A 21,323-nucleotide genomic window follows, 5' to 3' on the forward strand; every position below is an offset into this window, starting at 1 on the left:
ACAGGTGGCCCTACCGCCTAGAGCGCCGTACTCCAGCAACAGGTGGCCCTACCGCCTAGAGCGCCGTACTCCAGCAACAGGTGGCCCTACCGCCTAGAGCGCCGTACTCCAGCAACAGGTGGCCCTACCGCCTAGAGCGCCGTACTCCAGCAACAGGTGGCCCTACCGCCTAGAGCGCCGTACTCCAGCAACAGGTGGCCCTACCGCCTAGAGCGCCGTACTCCAGCAACAGGTGGCCCTACCGCCTAGAGCGCCGTACTCCAGCAACAGGTGGCCCTACCGCCTAGAGCGCCGTACTCCAGCAACAGGTGGCCCTACCGCCTAGAGCGCCGTACTCCAGCAACAGGTGGCCCTACCGCCTAGAGCGCCGTACTCCAGCAACAGGTGGCCCTACCGCCTAGAGCGCCGTACTCCAGCAACAGGTGGCCCTACCGCCTAGAGCGCCGTACTCCAGCAACAGGTGGCCCTACCGCCTAGAGCGCCGTACTCCAGCAACAGGTGGCCCTACCGCCTAGAGCGCCGTACTCCAGCAACAGGTGGCCCTACCGCCTAGAGCGCCGTACTCCAGCAACAGGTGGCCCTACCGCCTAGAGCGCCGTACTCCAGCAACAGGTGGCCCTACCGCCTAGAGCGCCGTACTCCAGCAACAGGTGGCCCTACCGCCTAGAGCGCCGTACTCCAGCAACAGGTGGCCCTACCGCCTAGAGCGCCGTACTCCAGCAACAGGTGGCCCTACCGCCTAGAGCGCCGTACTCCAGCAACAGGTGGCCCTACCGCCTAGAGCGCCGTACTCCAGCAACAGGTGGCCCTACCGCCTAGAGCGCCGTACTCCAGCAACAGGTGGCCCTACCGCCTAGAGCGCCGTACTCCAGCAACAGGTGGCCCTACCGCCTAGAGCGCCGTACTCCAGCAACAGGTGGCCCTACCGCCTAGAGCGCCGTACTCCAGCAACAGGTGGCCCTACCGCCTAGAGCGCCGTACTCCAGCAACAGGTGGCCCTACCGCCTAGAGCGCCGTACTCCAGCAACAGGTGGCCCTACCGCCTAGAGCGCCGTACTCCAGCAACAGGTGGCCCTACCGCCTAGAGCGCCGTACTCCAGCAACAGGTGGCCCTACCGCCTAGAGCGCCGTACTCCAGCAACAGGTGGCCCTACCGCCTAGAGCGCCGTACTCCAGCAACAGGTGGCCCTACCGCCTAGAGCGCCGTACTCCAGCAACAGGTGGCCCTACCGCCTAGAGCGCCATACTCCAGCAACAGGTGGCCCTACCGCCTAGAGCGCCGTACTCCAGCAACAGGTGGCCCTACCGCCTAGAGCGCCGTACTCCAGCAACAGGTGGCCCTACCGCCTAGAGCGCCGTACTCCAGCAACAGGTGGCCCTACCGCCTAGAGCGCCGTACTCCAGCAACAGGTGGCCCTACCGCCTAGAGCGCCGTACTCCAGCAACAGGTGGCCCTACCGCCTAGAGCGCCGTACTCCAGCAACAGGTGGCCCTACCGCCTAGAGCGCCGTACTCCAGCAACAGGTGGCCCTACCGCCTAGAGCGCCGTACTCCAGCAACAGGTGGCCCTACCGCCTAGAGCGCCGTACTCCAGCAACAGGTGGCCCTACCGCCTAGAGCGCCGTACTCCAGCAACAGGTGGCCCTACCGCCTAGAGCGCCGTACTCCAGCAACAGGTGGCCCTACCGCCTAGAGCGCCGTACTCCAGCAACAGGTGGCCCTACCGCCTAGAGCGCCGTACTCCAGCAACAGGTGGCCCTACCGCCTAGAGCGCCGTACTCCAGCAACAGGTGGCCCTACCGCCTAGAGCGCCGTACTCCAGCAACAGGTGGCCCTACCGCCTAGAGCGCCGTACTCCAGCAACAGGTGGCCCTACCGCCTAGAGCGCCGTACTCCAGCAACAGGTGGCCCTACCGCCTAGAGCGCCGTACTCCAGCAACAGGTGGCCCTACCGCCTAGAGCGCCGTACTCCAGCAACAGGTGGCCCTACCGCCTAGAGCGCCGTACTCCAGCAACAGGTGGCCCTACCGCCTAGAGCGCCGTACTCCAGCAACAGGTGGCCCTACCGCCTAGAGCGCCGTACTCCAGCAACAGGTGGCCCTACCGCCTAGAGCGCCGTACTCCAGCAACAGGTGGCCCTACCGCCTAGAGCGCCGTACTCCAGCAACAGGTGGCCCTACCGCCTAGAGCGCCGTACTCCAGCAACAGGTGGCCCTACCGCCTAGAGCGCCGTACTCCAGCAACAGGTGGCCCTACCGCCTAGAGCGCCGTACTCCAGCAACAGGTGGCCCTACCGCCTAGAGCGCCGTACTCCAGCAACAGGTGGCCCTACCGCCTAGAGCGCCGTACTCCAGCAACAGGTGGCCCTACCGCCTAGAGCGCCGTACTCCAGCAACAGGTGGCCCTACCGCTTAGAGCGCCATACTCCAGCAACAGGCGGCCCTACCGCTTAGAGCGCCATACTCCAGCAACAGGCGGCCCTACCGCTTAGAGCGCCATACTCCAGCAACAGGTGGCCCTACCGCTTGGAGCGTCGTACTCCTGCAACAGGTGGCCCTACTGCTCAGTGTGCACAGTACTCCAGCAACAGGTGGTCCTACAGCTTAGAGCGCCGTACTCCAGCAACAGGTGTCCCTACCTCTTAGAGCGCTGTACTTTACACTGCGATAGACTGAATTGCCACCTGTTACTAGAGTACAGAGCACTAGACTGTATGAACACCTGTTCCCATTATAGAAAACAGAGGTCATACAGAGTTTTGTATAGTACTCTAGGAACAGATGGCCATACCGCTTAGTGCACTGTACTCTAGAAACAAGCGGTCATACAGTCTATTGAGACTGGTACTCCAATAGCAGGTGGTCTTGTGCCTTGTTCTCTAGATACAGGTGATCCTACAGTCCAACTCACTATGAATAGGTAGTCACACAGTCTGATACATTGTACTCCATACTCTACCACACTGTATTCTATAACAGGGAGCCCTATATTGTACATTAGAAACGTCTAGCTTTGCATTTAACTGTAAAAAGGACAATATAGTACATTTGCGCTGCACTCTAGGAGTGGTTCTTTCCTCTTCACAGTAACAAGACGTCCAATGATCTATTGTACTTTTCTCGAGGAAGACGAGCCCCTACATTGCACCGTTCTCTAGCCCTACTGCACCTCATTCTAGAAACTGGAGACTATAGGTTATACTATACATTCAGACTACAATACCATGCAGCGGTATTCACTATTACCTGCTGTAAAGATACAGAACACATTGCGGTAAATTTGGTTCCATCAGATAGAAGTCAACAAATTCACCCGATGCCAGCCCTCCTGCTTAGAAGATTCCAGCCGCCTGGTAACCCCACAACTGCTATCTACAAATATAATTTTTTTTATCAGCTTTGCAACATAAACTCGGTCTCCCAAGTAAACCACTAATCTAGCGGCTGATGTAAGGCGAAGGGAATTGAAAATATATAAAAAAATCATAAACAATAACATTCCAGGATAGAAATTCAGATAGCCAGATGTACTCTCCCCGATATGAGAAAACTGCTCAAACACCAACAAAAATTAATTTAGACTATGGCTGTCATCTCATTTGTGCAGCTGTGTAAATATGCCTACATCTCCACAACAGTTTGCTCTCCGCTCAGCAGCTTCCTCAAAAGGCAAAAAAGATTATTAGGACCGCTGCCGAAACTAATTTATTGAAGAAATGTGCATAAGCCACAACTGCAAAGAGCGGAGATTGTGTGGCCAGAATGTGTGTCCCTTTGTATTTACTTAGTGCACATAGCAGGTCCTCCTGTATATGACAAACTCCTAAGGAGGTGCCCTTTAAGTCTCCTACGTAACGGTCTGATGGCTTGTTTTTGGCAAAAAGAGTCGTATTTTCAATAGTACTATTTTTAAGGTGGAGTGAATTGGAAGAAGAAAAAAAAATGTAACCGCACAGTTGCGCCATTTTTATGGGGTATTGTCGTTAGGGAGTACACACTGCGGCAAAAATGACATCACCGCATTATTCTGTGGGTCAGTACAATTGGAACGATAATTTTATTTAGTTTTTTATGTACTACTTTTAAAAATGTTTTCTGTCACCATCCTCTGACTACTATAACTGTTTTGCAGCACATCTTGTTTTTATTGGTACCATTTTGGATTGCTTTTTATTAATTTGTTTTGCTTGAAGAAAAGAGCAATTGTTAGCATTTTTTTTTAGTTGAAGTTGTGGAATAATCATAAATCATTTTGATATATCAGACCGGACGGCGTGGGGACTGAGCTTTTTTTAAAATTATAATAAAAGGTAAAAGGATAGTATTTTTCACTTATTTTTCCTATTTCTTTTAGTCCCCAAAGGGGACTTGAATGTGCAATTGTTTGATTGCTTATACCGTATTCACAGGGGCATAACTATAGGGGATGAAAGGGATGTGGTTGCACCTGGGCCCAGGATCTTTAGTGGGTCCATAAGGCCTCTCTTCTCCATATAGGGAGCCTAGTACTATGAATAAAGCATTATAGTTGGGACACCCTGTTACAGATTTTGCATTGGGACCCCGAATCTTCAAATTACACCTCTGGGTATAGGTACAGCTGGAGAGGGGGGTCCTGAGCCATTAGTTACGCCCCTGCAATAACACAGTAATACTTCTGCCATAGAATGCTGGCAAAAATAACATGTTTCAATATAGAAGTACATGGCAGCCCTGGGCGTCAAGAGGCCCCTGGCTGCCATGGCAACTGAACAGCACCTAGACACCTCATCTTAAATAGCCATTCGGGACCCCAAATTCCAATTGAGGTACTTAAACGCCGATGTCTGGATTCAGCATAAGCGCTGATCACAGCTGTAACTGACAGGCGTCAAGTGTCAGAAACAGCTGGCACCCACCCGGTATGTAGCGGTATCAGCTCCCAACCCCACTCCAGCTAAACCTTGATGCCAGTGGACGTACATGTACGCTCAAAACGAGGGTTAAGGTTTGGGGTTTTCTTTATGTGCGTAAAGAAAATGTACGTTTGAATAAGGACCCATTGAATTAATTGGTATATTCAGTCAGTAAAAAATTACGGACTGAATACGGACAGAAATTCGCTTCTGCCGATGGGGCCTAAAGAATAGTAGAACTCCGTTTCACAAGGTCTGACCACAGGCAAAGGTGTCCTCAGTACTACCTAAATGACAACTGGACCCTAGAGAGTGCAGAGAAGTAGATGTGAAGCCCAACCCAAAAACACACACTTTAACCTTTGACTATAAAGGTGCCAAGATGCCATACAGAAGCACAAGGAAATCCCATGAAGAAAACTGCAGGTGATCTCAATATTTACACCCACTTTACAAAACATTCAGCTGAACACGTATGATCGATAATGCCAACAATTGACCATCCTAAGCTGAACACTCACGTTATTTGGTTATTTTTGTAAATGCTGGATTTTGTTATATTTGTAGGCTTGCAGAAAACAAATAATTGAGGTCAAGAACATTAAGAAAATCGACGCCACGATGTCTTGTGAGTCACGTTTAATTGGAGCAGCGCTAGATAAACACCAGAGATTAAAGCTTTGTCTCCTGTAACACTAGCCAAAGCACAGAAGAACATTCAAAGGCTTAAAAAGAAAAACAGATGAAAGAAAGACAAACTTGTTTAAGTTTATTTAAGACTTCTGTGTATGATTAAACATAGCAAGTGAGGAGATGTGAACATTTCTGTAGCAGAAGAGGCCAAAAACATTCACTTGACCAGAAGATCCTGCAATAAAAAGCCTTATGAGCCGGCATCACTCTAAAAACCCAACCCAACCCATACATGTGATAAGAAGAGCACAGCCCTTACCGTATCCGAAAGCACTTGATCCCAGCTGTGTAAGGAGGCTCTTGATAAAGTCCCTTCTGAAACACAGCTGAGCCGAGAAGTGGAAAACAAAAAAAAGAAAGACCTGGCTGTCCCTCCCAGCCCATGCAGACGTCTACAAGGAAACCCCCTCGTCTGACATCAGGCTGTAATCTTTTATCAAAGGCGAGAAGTTGACCATTTTAGGTTACTGGAAAAGGGATCAGCTGAAGACACTCTTATTTGGAGTTGCCAGCTTGGGACTTAAACTTTACCTTTCTCTTTTTGAACTGTTGGCGAGCCAGGTAACCTCTGCATGCGGCCTGGAAATATATGAGGTTCTTACGGGTCTGCTCATCCCTCTGTTCTTCGAGTTTTGTTAACGTGCCTGCTCGGAAAAAAACCTGGAGAAGACAAGGAGATAGGGAAAAAGTTAGATTTAGACCAGAGATGCCTGCAAAGTGTCAAATCCTTAATACTGAGAGTGAAATGTATACCCTTTCTGATAAATGTCTTGTATATATGTGAGCAAGCGAATGCACAGTGCACCCTACGAAAGAGATCAACGCAAGAAGAGACAGACAGCAAGACAAATGTAGATGTTGATAGTAAGCCGGTAAACCTGTTGACCTGCCAGAAGACAACCGGGTATCTATTCTGCAATGTAGGGTCTATTACTACGCTATGCACTAATGAGGTTGGATATGAACACAATTAAATCAATGAATGCGTCTCATAGTCTACATGTTTTACGGACGCTGTTTCAGAGTCATAAAGAATAAGCAGGCACATTGAGTTTACAGTATGAGGCTTCCTGAGAAGCAGCGGAGTGACCTCCCTTTTATCAGTGACAAGCTGGGATTCCAGAGCTTTACCCTTTGCTGTCTGGGCAATATGCTTGGCACCATTGGATCAAATACAGACACCTAAAGTAAAGCAATCCTTCCGAGGCCCCAAGAGGACGAACACGTTAAATCGGCGGGGCCTGGATGTCTGTAAGCCTTGCCTGTATTCCCCTAGGCTGATTTGCATGAGGAAATCTGCTTGTGGGAAGCAACTCCTGGTCTGCACATAATACAAGCCACAGTATGCCCAGTTCTTTATTCTACTAAATCCAAGCAGGGCATTGTGAGGATGTGAATGGTGGCTGAATCTGCTGCATTCGCCTGGACATGACACGGCGCCGCTGATGGAGAGGCTTCACTGATGTCGGATACGATGGCTGGCGTTTAGAAAAAGCGCCTGTGATGGTCTTTTTAACGCAGGCCAACAGACAGTGATTAAATAATCCTGTTCAGAGTGTTCTACTAGCTGTATGAACTCAACGCACGGGCACATTACTGCTGACAACGTGAGATATGGATGCAAAAATAGGTTAATGAAAAGAACCAAATAAATAGAGGAAGCCATGTGACACGGCGGGGTTGGAGCAGGGAGAATGATTCATCACAAGTACTGCTTTCCCGACAGCTACTACCAGCAGACCAGATCAGGTTTAAAGGGGACAAGCAACGCCCGATAACCTAAATTAAACACTTACTAGAGGACTGGACATTGAGGAGTGTGCAGTTATTAGTAACCCTCTCTAAAGTGACACAAAAGTGGAATTCTATAAATATTTTAATACAAAAAAGGATAGTATATATAAGCGTAAGGCTGGGTTCCCACAGAAATCTCGTCCACACGGGACGGCCAATCCGCTGCGGAAAGTCAGGCTGGAATCGCGGCTGCGGCGGTTTCAGAATATGCAGCATGTCTATTTTTTTTATTATTCCCACCGGGGCTGCGCTCTCCTCTATGGGAGCGCCGACCGCAGCGGAAAAGCGAGCGGCCGGGCCGCTTCAAAGCCACTGACTGTTTTTTCCGCGGCAGTTCTCCTGGCGGAAATCTCGCGTTTTTTGCTGCGGCCAAACCGCGGGATTTCCGTCAGGAATACGCCCAGTGTGAACCCAGCCTAAGGCGCATGCGTAAAACGGTGAGTGCATTTTACCACAGTGGGAACCGGCGTAAGGCAGCGATAGTGTGTGTGAGATATGCTGTCATGTGGAGTGTAACTTTTTTTTTTTTTTTTTCAATTCCCTGTTCTGTCTTAGCAGCGTTGCCTATTAAATGTCGCACATACGCAATGTAATGTGTGTTGTTTATTAGCTGCCCATAGAGAACAATGGGGTCTTTCGCGCATTGGTACGCAGTACAAATAATATGCTGTGTTTTTTTTTACGCAGGCATTATACGCAATGAAAAAAAGTGCTAGTCAGAGTGGGACAAGCGAAAATCAATGCATTTGAATTGCCGCGATTGGACTGTGTCATACGCAATTCCAATATGCTTGTGTGAATGAACCCTAAAGCCCAATGTCCGCAGGTGGATTTGATTTGCGAAATCTACACTGGTCACCCACGCGGAAAATCTGCAAATTAATTTAAAAGTGCCTATAGGGAAGTATTGGCATCCGGATTTGATTTGAGGACCGTTTGGGGGGGGGAAACAAATTGTAGCATGCTCCATTTCAGCGTGGATTCCGTGTGGATAGGCTCAATAGACGTCAATGGGAGCAGGGGATTTGCAGTGCATTCGCAAATACAATTGTGGATGCACTGCGGAGTTGAAGGTTAAAATTAATTAGGGAGATGGGGAAAAGGCTGGGAGGTGGGGTTGCTGATTATCTATGTGCGGATGATCCGCAGTGCATCTGCATGGGAAAAAAAATTAAAATAAATAAATAAAAAAAATCGCATGATCGCTGGCAAGCATTTAAAAACAATCTCCGCACTGGCACGCAGGTCTTCCGCCACGGAAATCCACGCATGCTGTGGACTCATTCATACAAGCGTAAGGCCTCATGTCCATGGGGAAAATCAGGCCCGCTCCGGATTCTCCATGGAGAATCCGGAGCGGGTCCCTCCTGCCCCGCGGACATGAGTGCTGAAAATAAGAATTAACTTACCTCTCGCCCGCTCCGGATCTCCTTTTCGCCGTGGCGTCATCTTTTCTCCGTCGCGGCCGGATCTTCTTTCTTCGGCTCGGCGGATGCGCAGGATGACGTCGGTGACGTGCCCTGCGCATGCGCCGGCCCGAAGAAAAAAGATCCGGCCGCGACGGAGAGAAGATGGCGCCGCGGCGAAGGGAATAACCGGAGCGGGTGAGTAAATTCCGATTTTTGTCTCCCGCGGATCCGGACGGCTTCCATAGGTTTCAATAGAAGCCCGCGGGAGCCGTCCCCGCGGGAGACCCGCATGAAAATGGAGCATGGTCCAGATTTTTTCATGCTCCATTTTTAAAAAAATCACTTTTATTGACCATCCGCGGGTATTTATCTACCCGCGGGTGGTCAATGCATCCCTATGGGATGCGGATCCGCGGGCAGGAGAAGAGTTAAAATCTGCTGCGGATTTTAATTCTTCTTTTGCCCGTGGACATGAGGCCTAAGTCATGCCAAGTCTTAATCTGAAAGCTCGTGAACACTTATGCACAGGGCCCTAAGCTGTAAATTACTTTGAACAGGACACACTAATGCTGCATTTCGACGTAACAATTATTGTTTAAAAAAATTGTTAAAATTAGCTAAAGTTGACGATAATTGTTCGGTTTACATCCGAGAGAATACAATGCGAACGAACGAGAATCGATCCCTTTTCATTCGTCGCTCAGCAGGGCTAAAAATAATCGTTGGCTTATTCGATAAAGCCCCTTTCACACAGCGAAGAAAGTTGCGCGAGATTTGTGCATTGAGAGACCCACAAATATGAACCCCATTCTTATGAATAAGGGTCATACACGAGCGATAGGTAAGCTCTAGCTAACCTACATGGAAAAAAAATAAAATAAAAAAAATCAATACTCACCTGGTCCGCGGCGTCCCGATGCCTCGTAATGGTCTCTGGCAGTGCTGTGGCAAGCTGCAGTGCCCTCCGTGCTGACATTTCAGTTTCTTTCTGGTGACGGGGCTTTGAATACCCCGCTTCCAGCAAAGCGAGCACAGTGACTGAATCGCGCGAAAGCCAATCGTAGCCGGCGCTTGATCATTCACAGACATTTAGTGAATTACATCACTGAATGACTGTGATTGGCTTATCAAGCGCCGGCTGTGATTAGCTGGCGCACGATCCAATCACAGTGCTCGCTTTGCTGGAGGCGGGGTATTTAAAGCTTTGTTTACCAGTAAGACACTGAAATGTCAGCGCGGAGGACACTGCAGCTTGCCGCAGCGCCACTGGAGACCATGACGAGGCTTTGGGATGCCGTGGACACTTATTTTCAGGGAAACACGGTAGTAGGTAGCCAAACAATTCTTACAACAGACCTCAACATATAAAAACCCCAGAGTGAGACTGCAATGCAATTAGATGCTTTCATCACCACTGAGTTATGGCCACCAGTCATTGCTCTACTAGAGAAAACAATTTATACAGTGGAGGACCAACTATAAGGCATTAATTCACAAGTCTGCACGTACCCTGCTGAGCCCCATATGATAGCTGCTCTTCTCCAGATCCAGGGATTCCAGAAGCTCTTCTACAGCCTGCAAGAAACAAGAAAATAATTGACTTTTGCAAACATATCAGCGTGAACAGTAAACAAAAATCTACACTTTTAAACACATCGCTGTACAGATAATTTACATTATAAATAAAGCTGAAGATCTGATTATAAAATCCGAAGCGGATTTATATTTTTGATTCTCTTTGAGTTCCAGAAATCTGAAACCATCAATGTAACCTGTTGAGATATGTTGGAGACTTGTTAGTTGCTGGCAAGAGGCACTGCACCATTATAGAGCTGATCATTAATGCAGATACATAATGCTACATATCTCCTCGGCATTAGTGGCTGCAAGGCAAATGTATGGCTGACCGTGGCTTCAGAAGCCGGACCCAATGTGATCAGCTAAAGATCGGGAGGGATTCATTACAGAGAGGTTGCTGCAAGCAGATAATATACTCAATACTTCAATTCTTTTCCAAGATCTCTATTTTGCGGTTCGTGAAAAGGAACATTCTTGCTCCCCTCCGGGGTCTGTAACCGGATCCTAAGTAATACTTCTCCCACTGAGAGTCTGTTAACATGATTACAACAAGCCTTTAAAGAGGATATGACAGCTCTTCCGGCATGTACATATTAGTAAATATCTGTATTTCTCATAGTCTACTAATTCTAGAGGGAGTTCTCATAACGTCATGTTGTGCCGTTCCTCTGCTATTCCTCCTGGATATTTATGAATAAATGGACAACTGGGTGTTACAAGCTGGGAGCTGTCCCTACACAGTGTGTCACTAGCAGCACTAATTGGGTAATGTCAGACGGTGTAGAAATTCCATTCCAACTGGTAACACCCAATTGTCCATTTAGTAAACAGGGAGGTATGAGAAAAGCTGCTTTGGAATTATTACATCCACTTTAGTAAATAATTGTATTCCCCATAATAAGGCAGGTCCTCTGGGACCAAACAGCAAATTTTAGAAACCCGACAGCAGCTGAACCCATATGCTGTGCACCACGAAAGCAATTGTGTTTGACTCGTTAAGGACTAAGTGTTGAAAATACATGGTGCTTGGTCCTGGGCTTTAATCCCACATCATCATAAATATACAGTGCGGGTTTAAAGCTCCTGCAATCTAGCACGTTCCGTGCTCAGCTTTAAGAGACAGCCGAGGACCCAGAGAAAAGACAGATGAGTCCTTTCCACATTACACAGCGCTCAATGAGAGTTCTGTAGAGAACAGAGGACGCGGCGGTGCAGTTTCCTCTATTGCATCTGGTGATCACACGATTGCTGGCAATCCTAGACATGGCAGAGCTGCTGGGTCTTAGTAGATCCCAGTCCATCTCTGTCGTCACTGCAGGGGGTTGATTTTACCTGTAACTGGGATTCCTATAGAATCTGCAGCTACAGTGGAAAACTGTACACATTAGCCATAGTTAAAAAAATAAAATAATAATGACAAAAAGGTGTTAAAAAATGCAGCAAAAATAAATTTTCGTGGCCCAAGAATAAAAAAAAAAATAGGTCCATAAAAGCACCACGTGCATAAAATCACTAAAAAGTATGTAGCCCTTTAGCATCAAAAAGCTCTGGTCGTTAAGGCGCTCTACTAAAAGCCGCAGAGGTAACATTTTTGTATTTATTTTCCTCATTTATATAGGTCATACGTATTTTGCAGATCCGTATATCATTTGATACAAGGTTCTGTTTCCCATGGGGGCTTATAATTTTAAGACACATATTAGCAGGATTTTGGAGTGTTAGAAGCAACCCATGCAAACATAGGGAAAACATACAAGCTCCATGCAGATGTTGGATTTTGAACCCAGAAACATAGTGCAGCAAGGCAACAGTGCTAGCCACGGAGCCACGTTCCTGGCAGCTGCCATACAAGGAAGTTAGTGACCATGAATGCAAAAATTATATGGTTACCAAAACCACTTTGGTCTAGACAGCAGGGATGCCAGTCCGTGCGCCCTCAACCATCCGAACATAGAAATGTTTGTATGTAGTACATGGGGATGTGTACATAGCACATGTGGGGGTGCTGGGATAACTGGGTGTGTGTGCAGCAATATCAAAGGAGCTGCTGTGTATGTGATTCCATTCTGTGAAAAATATGTGTCTGGGTATCTTTAGCTTATTTAGTAACAAAAAAAAATTTAAAATGAAGAAAGATTGAAAAAAAAAATTAAAATTTGAGATTTTACATTTTTGTCCAAAACGCCCAGGTCTAAATAAAGTACTGTGTGGCCAAGTCTGACTCCCCTTCCTTATCATAAGAATGGAGGTCCTTTGACCCTTGTTTGGCACTTCAGAAAGGAGCATATGATCTATGTATTTGGCTCCCTCCATTGTAGTTTATGGGAGTTGTGAAACGCTAGACCGTTACCGCCAGACACAATCTACAAGTAGAGCCACACGCATGTCTGGTCTCCTTCTCTCTGAAGAGCTGCTCATTGGAAGAGAAGGGGGCCCCTATTCTCCCAAGAGGAGGGAGTCGAAAAAGTGGAACCTGCACATATCAGACATTTATTACATATACTTTTAATATGACAAATACCCCTCGTACATTTTACTGGAAGTGGTTGACTACTGACAGTGTGGCCCTCGGACTAGAAGAAGCCATGCTCCCCTGCTATACAGTGCAGTCTCTTGTGAGAATTCAAATAAGGCGCTTTTAGATGTAACGTTTACTATTTTAAAAAGTGGTTTAACCCCTTTAGTGGCACGCCTGGAAAATCTCTGGGGCTTGCTGCACTGACCATGCAGTTAAACCCTGGAAGATTTCCGTGGACAGCTCTAGTGCTGAAATGCTGCCCAGGACACACAGTTATTGTGCCACTCTACACATTTGCCACTTCGAATTACCTCAGGAAAATCTCCGGTGCTTGCTGCGCTGACATGGTTATAATAAACCTGCCACTGAAGGGGTTAAATGAGCCAAAGTGAACAATAATTGTTCGGTCTAAACGTGAGGCAACAACTGGACGACGAATGAGAATCGTTCGCTCCTCGCTTGTCGTTCATTTTATGCAGGCATAAAAATCATCATTGGCTTGTTCACTCCTGGTTCAGCGTTTCACATTCAGGGCTCAGTCAGACGAGCAAATTTTTCACGCCTGTATAGGCGCGTTTTAAAAACGGATCTATTAGAACCAATGCTTTCCAATGAAAGCAGACATATGTCCGTTTTTTTACAAGTGTTCTAAATTCGGACCCGTAAAAGATAGGACGGGTGAGTGTAAATGACCTCGGCCACGCGATTTTTTTCTACACGCGTTGTGCAACTTTCTTCCTGCAGGTAACTCTGTTAAACAATTCTCCCCCGGTAACACAAGATGCCCATTACGTCTCAGCCACTGCTCAGCAGGAGACAATGCTCGGCTCTTTAAAGCGTCTTGTCACGGCTCACATTGCCTGCTACCCACTGATTTATAATACTCATTAACACCTTTACTTCTAGCAGAACACGCCGCACATAAATATTAATACATCCTCATGTAGATGTGATGCCATGCACAGAGCTGTGTGCGGCACAAGCAGGGAAACTCATAATTACTTGTCTTTGAAGGCTGCTAATATTGTGTACAATGCAATAGACATCCCGGACAATGTAATGCCTAGTCTAGTAGAAGCAAAACCTAGTAAATGCGTGCTTGCTTTAATTTCGTCTATGTTACAGTCGTATGGGAAAAGAATCTCGTTTTATACAGTATGTAGATTATAAATGTACATTAAAAGTATAGTTGTACATTGTGAAATACCATAACTACTGTATTTCCCCCAAAATAACACCCTGTCCTATTTTAATTTTTACACCAAAAAAGAAACTAGGTCTTATTTTCAGGGGATGTCCTCTTATACTTACCTAGCAAGCTAGGTACAAGTCCCTCCTGCTGCTCTCTGGAGCTCCGGAGTGCTTCTTGCAGTTCTCAGGTGCCCACAGAAGATCACTTCTTGATTACAGGATTCATGATTCCGATTGGTTCTCGACTTCTGCTCAGCTAATCAGAGCCATCACTTCCTGAAGGTGGGATTTTTGAATCCCGTAACCAGCAAGTTATCTTCTGTGGGTGGCCGAGGACTGCAAAAAGTGCGACGGAGCAGCAGTAGGGACCTGAACCGAGCCTGCTAGGTAATGTATTCCTTTTATGTAATGCAGGTAGGGCTTATATTTCAAGCCTTCCCGAAAATCCTGAAAAATCAAGGTACGATTTATTTTCAGGGTAGGGCTTATTTTTGGGGAAGCAGTGTATTATCCCAAGACTCATGCCACACAGTATTGACCTCCTCCACCGAATATGTCAACATCCTTGTTGAATCTTTCTCCTAGCCACACTACACTAGAGCTTCAAAGTGAATACGCCATCAGGCTCATGCTGCCCGACCCACGGGCAGCATGAACCCGGGACAGATATGCTCATTCATCCCATGTATGTTTTATTCTGTAATGCTACTGCGTTTCAGGAAAAAAAAAAACAAAAACAAAAAAAAACACTTAACAGTTTGTCTCAGAGCTGAGCTCTTGGAGCTTCCAGTCAAAGAGGGGCGTCGTGCCAGGCTCTCCCCGCCCGCTGACAGCTCCTCTCCCCATTTGTGTATAGGGAGAGGGCTGTCAGTCAACATGCTGCAGGTGGGGAGAGCCTGGCACGGCCTGCCTCTGACTTGGAATACCTAATCCCCACAGTCCATCGCTAAAGTTTAGACTACCAATGTACCATACCTGCCTTCTGATTAATTAGAGCTGCTTTTGTGATCCGCACTATCCAACCAGAGAGCAGTGCACAGTGGGGCATTAGGTAGATAGGAAATAGCTGCAGCCACCATGGACAGTCGAAAACAGGGCCTACGCAGCTATAGATGGGGGGGGGGGGGGGGGGACCGCAGGGCTTCTGTGCGGTCCATTGCCGATTCCAGCCTCCTGATTGGCTGGAATCGGCACGTGACGGGGCGGAGCTACACGGAGCCCCATTGAGAAGATAAGAAGACCCGGACTGCGCAAGCGCGGCTAATTTGGCCATCGGAGGGCGAAAATTAGTCGGCTCCATGGGAACGAGGACGCTAGCAACGGAGCAGGTAAGTATAAAACTTTTTATAACTTCTGTATGGCTCATAATTAATGCACAATGTACATTACAAAGTGCATTATTATGGCCATACAGAAGTGTATAGACCCACTTGCTGCCGCGGGACAATCCCTTTAACAAAATTCCCCCCCCCCCCAAACATATTTTCATGTTCAAAGATGGCAAAAAAGGAAGATATCACCATATAGAAGTACAGAGAGCGACAAGAACTCCCCCTCCCTGTCATCTACATTAACAGCTCACACAATGAGTGCTTCATACATCTATCAACAATGTCAAACAACATAAACCGAATCTAGGAGATCTGAAATGGAAGCATTATGTGCACTAAAAGCCTTTAGAAGAAGATCATACTGTACACACGCTTCCCTGCCAGAAAGAACAAATTGTACATTGCTGCACTTGGGGAATAAAACCATCATTAGAAGCCGGAGACGATCAAATGCTTCTCCTTTAAATCCCACCTACTTTTTTTTCATTCTATACTACATAAAAGCCTGCGATCCATTATAAAAAATTATCACAGCAAAGAGTCATTATGGATACATTTAAGGTATCCGGGGAAACCACCTTATCAGATTTATATTGAGGAATTAGAAAGTTTTCAGGCAGATTTTAAACAGGCCAATAAGTGGGCACGAATGTTTGCATCTATGCTCAAATAGGGTTTGAATTAGGTCGGCAAAGGAGTGCTGATCATTGTGATCGGCACTCATTTAAATGCAAGGATTGGACCGCATAAAAGGGCCCTTAAAGCTGGCCATCAGTGGGGTCAACTGCTTTCATGTTTAACTAGTTGGCTGTTACCATACTTGTGGCTGGATCCAATCAACAACCTCATTTCCATAGGGGATAGAATGCCCTTAACAGAGCGTAGTTTCCGATGGAAACCGTGTTGAAATTTTTTTTGTGCTATAGATTTGCCCAAAAATAAGCAACAATGAAGATGTCTATAAGCCATTCATTTCTATACTCACATACAATTTACATGAGATCATCTATTTCAAATATATTTGGTCTAAAACTGTATATCAAAGTGTATTTTATTTTTAATTGAATGCATGCTTTTAAATCACCTAAGCGCTACTGAAAAAAATAAACAAAAGACAAAAACTACAGCCTGCTACACAAAAAGTGCACAAAAAATACACTTAAAGGGGTTGTCTCGCGAAAGCAAGTGGGGTTATACTTCTGTATGGCCATATTAATGCACTTTGTAATATACATCGTGCATTAAATATGAGCCATACAGAAGTTATTCACTTACCTTCCCTGCGCTAGCGTCCCCGTCTCCGTCTCCATGGCTCCGTCTAACTTCAGCGTCTAATCGCCCGATTATACGCGCTTGCGCAGAAGGGTCTTCTGCCTTCGGGTCTGTCCGGCAGCAGCGGCGTTCTACGCGTCATCACGTAGCTCCGCCCCGTCACGTGTGCCGATTCCAGCCTACTGATTGGCTGGAATCGGCACACGTGACGGGGTGGAGCTACGCGATGCCGCGTAGAAGGGGGCGGAGCCAGACCGCCGCTCATGCCAGACCGAGCCGAAGGCAGAAGACCCTTCTGCGCAAGCGCGTATAATCGGGCGATTAGACGCTGAAGTTAGACGGAGCCATGGAGACGGGGACGCCAGCGCAGGGAAGGTAAGTGAATAACTTCTGTATGGCTCATATTTAATGCACGATATATATTACAAAGTGCATTAATATGGCCATACAGAAGTGCTTAACCCCACTTGCTTTCGCGAGACAACCCCTTTAACCCTTTGCAATCCAATTTTGAATTCAGGGTTTCCTAGGGGTTTTTCCTCTTTCTGCCATTGTACAATGGCGCCATCTGCTGGCTAGAGCCAGTACTGCAGTACGGAACATGCTGGAGAGGACCTGACAACAGAGCGGCCAGTAATATACAGTAAGAATAACCTGACGGACGTCTTTCGACATCGGAGCTGTACAGCCTTCAAATCAGAATGTCTGAAGACGTCAGACAGTGGATTGGACAGGGGTAAGGGTGGTTTCACATCTGCACTTGATGTTCGGCTTTCCTGCTCCGTTCAAAACCAAACAGCGCCAAATGGACCCCATTGACTATAATAAGGACTGTCCGCTTTTCGTCCAACTGTCCGACTTTGGAATGGCAGAAAAAGTGCTGCATGCAGCATTTTCTTCCAGTATTTTGAGCTTCACCTGTAACGGACCGTCCGGCCGGAAGGTTCCAACGCAGATGTGAAGCCGGACTAACTAGCAATTCATTTTATGTCGATCAGTTTCCAAAATTTGCTTTTCTACCACTTTTGAAAACAATTTTGCCTACAGGAACAAATAAACCACATTCCTCCGCTCGTATATAAGACCGCAGCATACAATTATAAACACACCTACAAGTTCCTAACTTTTTTCTCCACAGTAACAAACTTTATTGGGCCTTCACATAAGACATAATTCTATATATATTTTAGGCATCGCTTTTCTTTCCTACGATACATATTAAAATGAAATTACGATGACGCACAGTAAATAAGTTTATGAGGGAAAAAAAAGGATTATGCGGCAAGTTTTTACTAACTTTTCTGTTTTCCTCTAGCAGTTTAGCATTTTATCTCCAGCTGCCAGTGCACAAATTATGTACAGAGAGACAGAAGATAAAGTTAAGTGTGATGGTCCTTTAGGGAGAGGAGGGATAAACTTAGATCAGCGCTTATAGCTGTTAACCCCCCCACAAGTATGAGTAACAGTGCGTTTACCACAGCTTAATCTTCAAGATACTTATCACATTGTAGTGTTGCCTTTAATAAAAAAATATATATATATATATTAAAACCTATAAAGGCAAACCCCCTAGAATGAAAAGTGTACTAAAATTGTGATCTAGAGTATTCTTTATAGTCACACTTTCTTTCCTACATGGAAATTATATAGATTTTACTTTTTTCTCAAAATCCTAGCAGGCTGCCGGTTTAATGATTTTTTTCTGTACTTTTTAAACAGGCTTCTCAAGTGGTAAATGAGACTGCAAAGGAAAAAAAAAAGGCAAAAAAAGTCAGCATAAATAAAACGCACCTGACAAAGCCTTGCACTGGAATGCATGTTGTGATGGATACCATACACAGTCTTTCGCTTGTGGGTTGGTCCATAGGCTTAATGAGTTGACGAAGGCCAGTCTCACAGGAGCGGATTTCAATTGCAGAATCAGCAATCGACACCCACGAGGACAATACACGGTATTCCGCGACTATTGAACAGATAGGAATGTCCGCTGATAAGAGGATAGTAGGTGCGATTTCCGCAAGCGGATTTAAAATCGCAGCATGTTCTATTTTTGTGCAGAATCCGCATTGATGGAAGTCAATGGAAGCTAACCGACCCGCAGCCTATCTGTAATTGACACTGCGGATAACCTGTGGCTACCCATGTCATCGCCTGGCAATGGCGCGGGAAAAACAAATATTTAAAAGAAAAATCTGTACTTCGCATGACCGATGGCGAGCATTAACGAGAAAGAGGACTATAGAAGATAGAGAAAGAGTTGGTATGGAATTACAGAAAGTTGAATTGAGAACTTCTCAGAGCCTCAAACTCCAGAAAGGATCTATACTGCATGCCAAGTGGCTAAAGAAAGTTGCTAATAAAAGGTTGTAAAAGTTGTATTGTTTTACCCATTATGCTGACTATTGGAGTTTCCTTCTCACTCAAGACTACCTTTACTGCACCAAGTACTACGCCACCCTCCAGGGTAAGGGACTACAACCACCAAAAACCAATTCCCTAAATATCTTTATTCATAGTGGGACCAGGGTGGGACTACCTGGTTGCCCCTTGCTCAGGCCTTACTGTGGACTAGCGTCACGACAATTATCATCATCATCATCCCTACTCAACTACGAGTAGTGGTAGTTTTTGCTAACTGCTAGTCGCCGCTGTTTGGGGAAAAGCCTGGATTGTAGCCACAGTGAACAAGTATCTGGCCTAAGACTACCGCTCGCATCGTCTGCATAAAACACCAAACAACCTCCCCCACTATTCTGGCGCGGTGCGCTACACCTAGTCATGCCTAAAATTTTAAATTTGGGACAACCTCTAAAACTATCTCCCACCCACAGGATATGGAATACATGTATGAACAGTTAAGTCTGACTGTCAAGATGCCCATCAATTACAAGAAAGGGAGTCCAGTGTCATTCCACATGAAAGGAGCTGTGCCGAGCATGCAAGATGCTATGTTCATCTCAGCGTTTGGTTATCTACGGCAGTTCCATAGAGATGACTGGACCCCCAATCTCATGGTCGTTGGTGGTCCCACTGTTCAGACAGATCTATCCTGTGGATAGGTGCCATGTTCAAAAAACCCTTTAAAGGTCCACTCTAATTTTTGAAGCCTTTTTCCATCCCTGTCCCCCTCATCAGATTGCCTGTGACACTCTGGAGGTCTCTGTACATTGCAGTCACTTCCACGCAGTGTAGGCTCCTGTCTGATACTTATCAGTCACCATCTTATTGCGAATATTTATCCTTGCTCACTTTCTCCACAGTGTGCTAACACTTTTAATCATCACTAGTAACTGTGATAGGAGTTTCTGTCCTCCTTATGAAGGGCTTGTGTGGTAGAGTCCATGTAATATCATCAGACAGGAATTATACTGACTGAAAAACTGGCTTCTTGACAGCACACAAAGCCAAGTAAGGCCTCATGCACACGGCCGTGATGGACTCAGTCAGCAGAATATCGCAGCGGAGTCCGTCACGGCGCCCCCCCCCCCCCCCAAGACCCCATACCTACCTCTCCAAATCCGCAGCTTGAATTCCGTCCGGCAAGCTGGCACGCATGTGCAGTACAGCGCATGACACGCCGACAGTGGGGGATGATCATGCGATACTTACGCTGTGCTCACAGCGGAAGTATCGCGTGACAGCTGGATTCCATTGACTACAATGGAAGCCGTCCGTGCGTTTTTCCGCGGCGATTAGAACATGCCACGGTTTCTTTCACGCTGCACAATTCTGCCGTAGAATTACACAGCATGAGCCATTAGGTTCAATAGAACCTAATAGCTGTGGCATAACACCACGGATTTCCGGCGGGGGCATTAGCCCTCAATCTTAGGTGGTCAGAATGAAATCACATGATCCTGTTGAGAAGGGTTTCAGGAGAAAAAGGATCTAAAACAAGGGAATACTAGCCGACATATATAATAGGGGAAATAGCTACATAATGAATGAAAAGAAATTTTACCGGAGTGGTCCTTTAAGGGAGTAAGATAAGCAGAAAGGACAAGGGGAAGGAGGTAAAAAAAAAAGGAAAAAGGGTAAAATGGAACATGAAAATAAGGGAGTTGGAATAAATCCTCCACAGTGCCACCTAGTGAAAGGCAGCATTCCTTCAAGCCAAAGTCAGACTTTTTATACAAGCCTTGTTACACTGACTGGGAATTAGAAGCAATGCCAGACTATGTACAGACAGCTGTTTCAGGGTTTTTGCCCTCAATGTATGTACATGGAGTCTGGCTTTGCTTTTAATTCCCAGTCATTGTAACAAGGCTTGTATGAAAAGTCTGACTTTGGCTTGAAGGAATGCTGCCTTTCAATAGGTGGCACTGTGGAGGATTTATTCCATCTCCCTTATTTGCATATTACCCAGAGGAGCGTGCATGGCCATTGGAGTCTCCTCACTTAGTTTATAGTATAGTTGCTCTCCCTAAGGAGAAAAGATAGCGTTTCTGACCATGGAACATGAAGAAAGGGGAAGAAAAACTCTAAATAAAAAAAGAGGCAAGTAAAGGTGAATGTCTTAGCGGTATGTCCAGTCTCTGTTCTATTTCATGTGTATTTGCAATTACTAGTGGTCTTCCCTTATGGTACAGTATTTATTGTGCTGATATAAAAATATAACATTTTGCGCACCTCATTTCTATAAT

General features: G+C 46.4%; 1 protein-coding gene across 8 annotated transcripts in view; it reads right to left on the bottom strand.

Annotated features, from left to right (window-relative positions):
• MYO18A (myosin XVIIIA) overlaps positions 1–21,323 on the bottom strand; it is a 328,523-nt gene that overhangs the window by 92,707 nt on the left and 214,493 nt on the right. For all 8 annotated transcript variants that reach the window (XM_066599575.1, XM_066599574.1, XM_066599571.1 and 5 more), the window contains 2 exons: positions 10,300–10,365; positions 6,119–6,247 (listed from right to left, as the gene is read on the bottom strand). In XM_066599575.1, the coding sequence (XP_066455672.1) occupies positions 6,119–6,247; positions 10,300–10,365 (195 nt within the window). The remainder of the gene's footprint in view (positions 1–6,118; positions 6,248–10,299; positions 10,366–21,323) is intronic.

This window comes from Eleutherodactylus coqui, chromosome 4, assembly GCF_035609145.1.
Source record: "Eleutherodactylus coqui strain aEleCoq1 chromosome 4, aEleCoq1.hap1, whole genome shotgun sequence".
NCBI lineage: Eukaryota > Metazoa > Chordata > Amphibia > Anura > Eleutherodactylidae > Eleutherodactylus > Eleutherodactylus coqui.